The sequence below is a fragment of the Lindgomyces ingoldianus genome (genome assembly GCF_010093535.1).
Source record: "Lindgomyces ingoldianus strain ATCC 200398 unplaced genomic scaffold BDR25scaffold_48, whole genome shotgun sequence".
Taxonomy (NCBI): domain Eukaryota; kingdom Fungi; phylum Ascomycota; class Dothideomycetes; order Pleosporales; family Lindgomycetaceae; genus Lindgomyces; species Lindgomyces ingoldianus.
This window is the reverse complement of record NW_022985209.1, coordinates 390,938-399,882: the sequence shown is the minus strand read 5'-3', so window position 1 is coordinate 399,882 and position 8,945 is coordinate 390,938. Positions and strand designations below refer to the sequence as shown.

Genomic DNA, 8,945 nt, shown 5'->3' with positions numbered 1-8,945 from the left:
ACAAAACAATACCTTAAATAATAAAGATTACACTAATTTTACAGAAGAGCTTTTAGAGCTTAAGAAGCGCAATAAAGGACCTAGTAATTAGCTGCATAAAAAGCGCTAGTAAGGCTCCCTCTATTATATGCCTTTTTTTAAAATAACCTTAGAAACTATTTTAGAGGTTAACAACTTTAAAAGAGAAACTAATATTAACTTAGTCTCTTAACATAACTTTAACAACACGCTAGATAATAGCTCTAATAATAAGCTACTATTAGTTATTAAGGTTTATCTGTAAACAGGCAACGCAGCTATAGACTTTAAGACTAATAATAATAATCTTAAGTAAGCTATAACTACTTAGCACATAGCTCTAATTAATTATAAGCCTTAGAAAAGAAAGATTTACATACACTAAATCCCTACTATAAACATGCTACCTAATAGCCTTACTAAGTTCCTACTTTAATAAAAGTATTAAGCCTTTATTAAATAACTAGGCCTTATCTGCCTAAGTAACGCCCTAAAGGCTTACTCTACTAACATTAGCTTTAAAGCCTAAGCCTAAGCTAACTTCTTTTGCTGTTTCGCGCTTTTAAGTGCACTACTGTACACCTGCAGTCTATTATTTCTCTTTGTACAGCTTTACTTTAGTATTCACTTTGTTAAAGCTAGGGGGGTGTGTCGCACGTGTCTCACGCGATATCATACCCATGTACTGCACTATTCACTCATTAGGCATAGCTCCTATCTCGTACAGTATATAGTCAGCTTAGAGCTCTATCGAGCTCCTCAGACCTTACAATACACTCATTCCACCTTGTTTGGATCTCGCTCCCTTGTCGAGTCGTTTGCCATATGTCCCCTCCTCAGCTCATGCAAGACTTGAAGCGCCTCCTTCTAAGTCGTCAATTCCTCAACCTCAACCTTCAACCCTAAGTCCTCCTCCTCAGTCGGAAACATTATTATTCTGGGTGACTCTCCAAAATAAGATCGGTGTCCAGAAACGTCAAAGCAAGCCCCAAGGAACAGATCCAACATGGGAGAGTGCCGGAATATGGGACATCGGAAACCTCCACCACTTCTCCAACATAAGCTCCTGTCTATTTACCGACAAAGTACTCGTCTTTGGCATGACGAAGCCCGCTGATGAGAATGAAATCCACGACGCAACCTTGTCTGTAGCTCAATGGCCAACAGCGGGAAGCCAACCGCTCGGAGTCGGTCTGAAAGGAACAGCCATCGCAATATTGGTAAACGAGACGTACATCTTCGTGTTCATTGTTACAAGGGATCACCGCCTGAAATTTGTGTACGGCTCTATCGATCCCAAGACGAAATCGCTCGCATGGAGCGCGTTGCTCAATGCATCTCCGGACCAGCCGCCATCTAACAGGCCTGCGCCTCGAGTCCACCCACACACCAAAATCTCAGCATCTGTAATAAGCGCAACAGAAATCAAGGTAGCAGCTTTCAGCCGTGAAGGCGTGGCATGTGTCTTCAACATCCAATTCATTCAGGGAGCTCATCAGTGGTCTGTGATATCGTGCGACCAGTTCCCGGTCAATGTGTCCAAAGTTGATAAGAAGAATCCGTTGCCATCGGGGACCGGCGCTGCAAAGGGCTGGATGCCCAATGTGTATGGAGACTTGGCATTGGCACAAGAGGGACAAGAAACATTTCTGTATTGCTCAGGCTCAAAACCGGATGAGAAGGCTGTCCTAATGCGGCGGATACGGTTCAAGGATGATCCTTGGTTGAAATTAGACACCTAGAGACGGCATCTCATGATGATAAATGTCTATGATTCTATGGACTAACTGAACTTTATTTCGAAATCAAAGCTTCGTGCCATACTTGATCCGCAAGAACTGGCTCGCCCACGCGACATCTAGCCCAAGCTACCACGCGATCTTCAACACCCATTCCGGCTCCCTCATGAACTGGCGCGCGGCCGGACTGGGGGTGCTGCGAAAGACGCTCGAGAGCCAAACGTACTACGTCATAGCCGTAGCCTTCTCGCCAGACGGCAAGACACTGGCGTCGGCAGCTGAGAACCACACTGTCAAGCTGTGGGACGCCGGTTCGGGAGCGCTACTGCAGACACATGATACTCGTGGCACCATCTACACACTTACTTTCTCCGGGGAATGGCACCTTCATTGACACTAACCGGGGGCCCTTAGCTATCTCTTCTTCATTTAATGATACTGCCGTTCGCCGACAGTGGCTCCTCTCAGTACTATTTATCAAGAATTAATGGATGTGTAGTCAAACCGATCAGCTTCTTTGACTCCCTTCTAAGCATCGAATGTATGAAGTTGCTATTTATAGGGGTAGAGTTGCATTCTGATATAATAACGGAAGAATCATAAGAATTGAGTTGATGTTTTAGCGATACGCCCTCCAACCTCCTCCTCCCACTCGCCTCCATTAAGGGAGGATGTCATTATATGCTTCATGAGTAGGACAGATTCATAATAAATCATGATATCAATGCTTTGAAATCTACTTAAATTTCGAGACAATACCATGTTTTAGCGCGTAATGCACGGCCTCGCGTAATGCACGATTTTGGCAATCCGCGCCTTTTACTTTTAAAGCTCTAGAGACTCACACAAATTATAGATTATATAAATTTTTTATTATAATACTAATTAAATGCTATAGATTCTATTCCTAGTAATAATTTACATGCAATACCTTATAGGGAGGTTAATTTGCCTGCTATGTTAAGTCCTACCTAATGCTAGCTCCCTCTCTTTATTTAATGCTGCATTATTATTAAAATCCTCTAGCGTACTAGCAATAGGCGTAGGAGCTTTCCGCTTGCCCTTTGTTACCTGCTAGAGGTTATTTTTAAGCTGTTAATTAACCTGCTAGGTAAGCTCTGCCTCCTCTTGTTAAGCTGCTTTTGTCTTAAGCTCCTGCAGGTAAGCCTTCTTTGCTATTGCTACTCTATGCCTCTTCCTTTTAACTGCGCGCGCCTTTTTAGCTTTCTCTGCTTCCTTACGCTTTGCTTTCTCTTATTTTTAAAGCTATAGAGCCTTCTTCTTAGCATCTCTTTATGCCTAATAATTACGTGTGTGACGACGCTGACGCGCGTCGCACATGTAAGGTCGCGATCGGCGATCGGCGATCAGGCCATGTGGCGCAATGAGGGGTAAGCCGGATGCGACGGGCATGGGCCCGAGCATGTATATAGTCTCTCCTCCTCAACAGTCAAGCTTAACAGCTTGATTGTTCTCGTTAATAGATTAGTTTAGTCCTGCATCTATGCCGACGTGACAACGTGCTTCTTAGACCTTATTTAGGGACTAAAAAGTTGCACTACTATAATATTCTAGAGGTGCTTCTAGTAGGAGAGGCTTACTACGCTAGCAGCGCTTCTTCTTATTAATTAGCGCATCTTTAACCTGCTTAAGCTCACGCTAGAGGAGGATGCAACGCACTAAGAATAACTAGACAGTCTTTTTAAGCTCTTATACATCTCTTTTATAGAGATTACTAACAACCTTGTCTAAAAGGCCTTTAACCCTTTTCTAATTTTTTACACTAAGCGCTAAGCTAGTACTCTTACTAGAGAATAGTTACTTTTTCTGCCTATAGTAAAATTAATCTAAGACTACTTATAGCTTAAATAGTAATAAACTAGTTACTCTAAAAGCACTAAGAATAGTTTTATGCTTAAAGGACATTTTCTAAGCCTTATTAAACATGCTATAGAAGTCTCTTTTCTTAATTAATAATAGTCCCTAGTATTTATCTATAAAGCTAGCTAGCTTAGCTAAGTAGGCTAACAAAAAAGGTTTAAACATGCAGACATTAAAAGGCTGCAGCGTATAGGTTACATGCAGCAGGTATACAGCTAGGAGGATCTTATTGTTGTTGCAGTACTTAATAAACTTTATTAAAACATGCAATCTATAGCTATCTAGAAATAAAAGTTAGTACACTTATTACACCTTTACCTTAGTCTTGCAATTAAACACATGTTTAAGCTATACTAGGCCTAGTTTATTATTTATCTAACTTATAGGTAATAAGGCAAAGAAAGCTTAATGCTTAAAAAGGTTAAAATCTTATAGCTAAGAGTTTTATATATAGTTAGAAACAGCTTAGTAGATTAGTGTAGGCGTAAAAAAGCTGCTATTAGCGTAGATGTAGGCTATTATTATAATCTACTTGCAATTGCTATTCTGTATAAGCTGCTGCTTAATACCTTGCTTATACTGCTGTTTAAAGAAGATTTGCTTTATTTTTAACAGTACCCTAATTAGGAAGCCCTTTTTATCTATATTATAGGTATGCTGTGGTTTTATGCTATATTGCTTAATTTTTTTGCGTACAAGCTTAAAATATAGCAAGTACTTAAATGCTAAGTTAGCTTTGTTACGCGCAGCGTCTATGCTAGATGTCTATTAAGATAATAGGTTAATAGAGTGCTTTTTAATAAATTAATTAACCTAGCTTTTACTAGCTTACCTACTACTTATTTTTATTACAAAATTTTAAATTATCTGTCTTAAAAGGGATAGACCTCTTGCGCAAAGCCTATTAATGTACTCTACTAGCTCTTTCTCCTGCACTAGGCTAAGTAGTTGCTGATTTTCAAGTTTCTCTGCACGCGGGCGGGTAACGCGTCAGTGACGCCTTGAGAGCGTAGATCAATTAACGCCATACTGCCTAGCTACTGCAGCATAATTTGGTGATTCTCCAGGTTTCAGCGATTTCAGCGACTCCAAAGCGGCCTCAATACTGCCCATATTGGTTGAGAGAGAGGTGGTTGAAGTTTTGACAGCTTCGCGCAGAACTGTGCATTACGCGAGGCCGTGCATTACACGCTAAAACACAGTAGTAAATGTGTTTGATGCCGCGGTTCAAGATGGAAAGTCAGCGCTGCTTCTGGTTTGCCTTGCGCTGCTGTGGTGTTAGGTGTGGCGGAAGTCGCGAATACAGTCGTGAGTGAATTTGGTTTCCGGTTTGCACTATGATTTGTTCTCAGGGCACGGTCTACTTAACAGGGGTACAGTGTATTTCAGGTTAGCGTACTGTATAGGTAGCTCTATAATCAGTCCTGGTGTCAGATTGAAGCACTGTTTCTGGGCTTCCTGAGATGAATGATGGGTTTGGATATGATGTATGGGATGATTGATTGATTGTATTGATTGTGTTGATTTATCGATCCTTTTTCTGCTCTACTCGTGTTGCTCGGCTTTTGTTTTTCCGATCCGAGTCCCTCGCGCACTAGCCCTATGCGCGACCAGCTTGCAACATGCTGCAAAATGCTGCAAAATGCTGCAAAATGCTGTAACATGCTGCAATTTGCTGCAATTTGCTGCAACATGCTGCAAAATGCTGCAAAATGCTGCAAAATGCTGCAAAATGCTGCAATTTGCAGCAACATACTGTTCGAGCTTATTGCTCGTACTATGTAGCAGCTTTCGTCAAACGTTCCTCCTGTCTTGACAGTAGGTGCGCATATCTGACACCTGGTTTCTATATAACGTCCTACGCCATTCAAACTTCGAGGAACTGCTGCTAAATAAGCGTATGTGACTATTCGAGCGATCCTGGGACCGTTGATAAAAGGAAAATATTGCCGGCACAGGGGTCAAGGAGCTAGCTAAGTCACGGAAGATTATGTCCCGAAAGAGCAGTCAATCCCCGACAGCTCACATCCCTACAAACTGATAGTGGCCCAAATTCAGACCCTGTTCATGCTGCTCAGGGAGGAAATCAGGCACAGTCACGCTAGCTCATGTTAGCTTACGGTGAGCTCAGGCGTGAATCAGGTATAATGACGCTAGCTCGCGTTAGGTCACGGCAAGCTCAGGCTTGCACAGCTATGACTCAAGCTGCTGACTCATTGCTCACGCTATAACCCTGCGTAACTCAAGGTCAAATCCGGAAAAAGCTTTATATGAGCGTAGATTTCACTTGATTGTTACCCTCTATTTCCTGTTATTTTGAACCCATATCGCCGAGCGCGAGTTTATGCCGCCCATCTTGACCTTCTGATGTTTCAGAAAGTATTCTTAGCTAGGCGGGCATTCGAAGATCAAGGTTTGAGATAAATTCCATACTCACTTTCGAGAGCAGTTGAATGCTGATTGCGTTAAGTAGAAGACGATAGAGTTTTTCCGCTGCTAGAAGCTCTAAATTGTGCGCGAGGATGCGTGTTTTTTAGGTCGTATATACCGTCTCCTTAACTCTGAAGGTGTATAGTTTCTGAATATTATCGCTTATCTAGTACATAGAAGTAACGAAAATTAAGATAAATTTATAAAATAGTACGAGTTTTTGACTATTTGCATAATTGTTATCTAGGAATATTTTGCACGCACCTTAAGTGCTTCTCTTTCTAATGTATAGATTGGATCTTCTTTAATGTAGCTATGTATTTCGGCTTAGCACATGTTATATTTTCTAACATGCAGGCATATATCGGCATCAAGATAGCAACAGTGCCTTAATTTCGCGTTTGGCAAAGTTTGTGTATACACTAAATTGCGGCAGTCTTTCACCGCGAATGTATATTCTAGTACTCGTACAGTTGGCTCAACCAATCTACAATAAACTCCGTCTTTTCATCACTCGCAGTCAGATTGGACGCGCCCCACGAATCCCCCAGCCACATAGTCTGCGCCTCCCCGCTCGTCGACGGCGGAAAGTATGTCAAATTTCCACCATTTGGGTTTCCGGTACGGATGAAGTTGGCCCAGTATCCCGACATAGTCTCTGCAATTTGGTAATCCTCGGTGGTCCATGTAGCATTATCATACGAGGCATATGGAATATTGTTGAAGGTGTACCATAACTCGCTCCCATGATACGCTCCAGCGGCGCTGTTTTCCGCTGGTGCGTGGGTCCAGAAGTACGTGTACACTTTGCTCTTCGCTCCGCCGGCAGCCCAATCACTAGCCCACTTCCATGTCGAAATGCGGGAAAGGTCGCGGAAGAAGGTGTTGGCCTGTTCGCCTGCGGTGGTGTCGTTGCTGGGGGGATACAGGGCCAGGAATTTGCTGCTGTAGTCTTGGAACACAGTACTGAAACTGGAATTGTACGCAGATACGTTAAATCTTGTGGAAGGGGACGCCCCGGACTCATCTTTATTGTTGCCCGTCAGGATGGGCACGTCGAGGTGTGCGTCTTCCCAAAGAGATTCGCCGTATTTGTGCGGTAGCACGTATCCATCGACGACTGGGCGCCAAAGAGGCGGGTCCATGAACGCCGAGGAGAGGGCGGCAAAGTTAGTACCGTCAAAGGTAGTGTCACTGCTCATACCGCTGCTAAGGAGCGTGACTTCTGAAACATTGCGAGCCTGGGCGATAGAGGACACATTAAGTGTTTGCAGAAACGCCACGCCCTGAGCCTCCGCAGTCGTCTTGTTACGGTAGCTAGTGGCCAGGCCGCCGGTCATGGGATCATGGGGTGCACGAGCTCCCGATTCTGCGATGACACCGTGTACAAGGCCTTCTGTCAACCCGCTATACATTACATCCAAAGCACTAGCGGATCCTGCTGATTGCCCACCAATAACGACTTGGTCAGGATTTCCACCGAAGTTGGCGATGTTATCTTGAACCCAGCGGAGGGCGAATTGCTGGTCTAGGATGCCGTAGTTGCCCGAGCTGTTGTGTCCGGACTCGGTGGAGAGATCTGGATGAGCAAGGAAACCAAAGGCGCCAAGTCTATAATTCAACGTTACGACAATGATATCCTTAATAGCCAACCCAGAGCCGTCGTATGTTTTGACATCAGCTGATCCGCCTTCGAAACGCCCGCCGAAGACCCAGACAAAGACGGGAAGTTTCTTAGACGTCAAATCCGAAGTATCGTTGTAAGCCGGCGTCCATATATTGAGGGTGAGGCAGTCCTCGCTGTAGGTTGTCTTTCCCGACGAAAATATGCCCGCCGATGAGGTGTTCTGCGCACATTGCGGTCCGAATTCTGTTGCATTGAGCACACCCTCCCACGAAGATGCTGCTTCGGGAGCTTTCCAGCGGAGGCTTCCTGTTGGCGGTGCTGCGAAAGGGATACCCTTGTAGACAGTAACACCCGAGCGGAACGGGGAGATAGAGCCACGAAGAGAGCCTTGAGTGGTGTTGATGGCCGGAAGGAAAGAACTTGCCGCCGCAGATCCCACGACTAGGGTGAAAACAGCAGGTGAAATGAGCATTTTGCACGTGGGGTAATGTGAGTGTTGTTGCTGTGAGAGGAGGTTCAGTGGAAGGGAACCTTGGTGATTTTATTATGTGTTGATAGCAGGGGAGGAAAGAAATTAATAACAGCATGGAGGGCCTTAGAGAGAGCCCAATGATAGCATATCCACGCATTGCATATCCACTGCGTAGGCTAAGACATATCCACTCGAGTGCTAAATCCCTGGATCATCATCCACTTGCGTAGAATCCGCGTTGCCTTGGTAAAGCGCGTATTTCGATTGCTATGCATAGACGGAGTCTAGGCCATCGAGAGACCACAACTCAGCTGTCAAATAGTGATCAGCACCAGGGAAGTGGGCTATGACTGGTGTGTGCGCGGTGGTATACGTAAGCACATAGATTAAAATCGTACAACAGAATGTACATACCTATGCGCCCTTCCAATTGGTCGACTTACCTAAGCAATTAGCAACCTTGATAAACTACAGGGTACCCGGACAGAACTGCTAAAGAATTAGAGGTGCCGTCCGTACCTGAAGCAAACTGAAACAGGCTCCTTTGTGCGCTAGGTGTCGCATTTCTGATACAGAAACCTTCCTTCCCTGTGCCACAACAGCCCTTACTGCTGTTACTATAGCACCTAATACCTTCACTATGGCCCCTTGGCCATTGTCATGGCCCTTACTGCCCCTGCCGTTATAGATGTAAATAAACACTCTGCAACAGAGCACTTAAACAAAATACAATACACTTCACTTCATCAGCTTCTGGCATAGCTGCATGCTCACACCA

General features: G+C 44.2%; 2 protein-coding genes across 2 annotated transcripts; one reads left to right on the top strand and one right to left on the bottom strand.

Annotated features, from left to right (window-relative positions):
• Window positions 1-698: 698 nt before the first annotated feature.
• Window positions 699-6,220, top strand: BDR25DRAFT_361937 (uncharacterized protein; the record flags this gene model as incomplete). The annotated part of the gene is made up of 19 exons (XM_033696514.1): window positions 699-739; window positions 782-1,741; window positions 1,830-2,057; window positions 2,089-2,200; window positions 2,226-2,298; window positions 2,369-2,430; window positions 2,527-2,546; window positions 3,129-3,206; window positions 4,633-4,647; window positions 4,713-4,817; window positions 4,871-4,966; window positions 5,080-5,125; window positions 5,578-5,630; window positions 5,660-5,733; window positions 5,781-5,805; window positions 5,886-5,914; window positions 5,980-6,051; window positions 6,109-6,122; window positions 6,176-6,220. The coding sequence occupies 19 exons, from the start codon at window positions 699-701 to the stop codon at window positions 6,218-6,220; spliced, it is 2,148 nt and encodes a 715-aa protein (XP_033541035.1).
• Window positions 6,221-6,526: 306 nt separating this feature from the next.
• Window positions 6,527-8,383, bottom strand: BDR25DRAFT_381634 (alpha/beta-hydrolase; the record flags this gene model as incomplete). Its single annotated transcript, XM_033697725.1, has 1 exon — window positions 6,527-8,383. The coding sequence occupies exon 1, from the start codon at window positions 8,165-8,167 to the stop codon at window positions 6,527-6,529; it is 1,641 nt and encodes a 546-aa protein (XP_033541034.1). The 5' UTR covers window positions 8,168-8,383.
• Window positions 8,384-8,945: the final 562 nt, after the last annotated feature.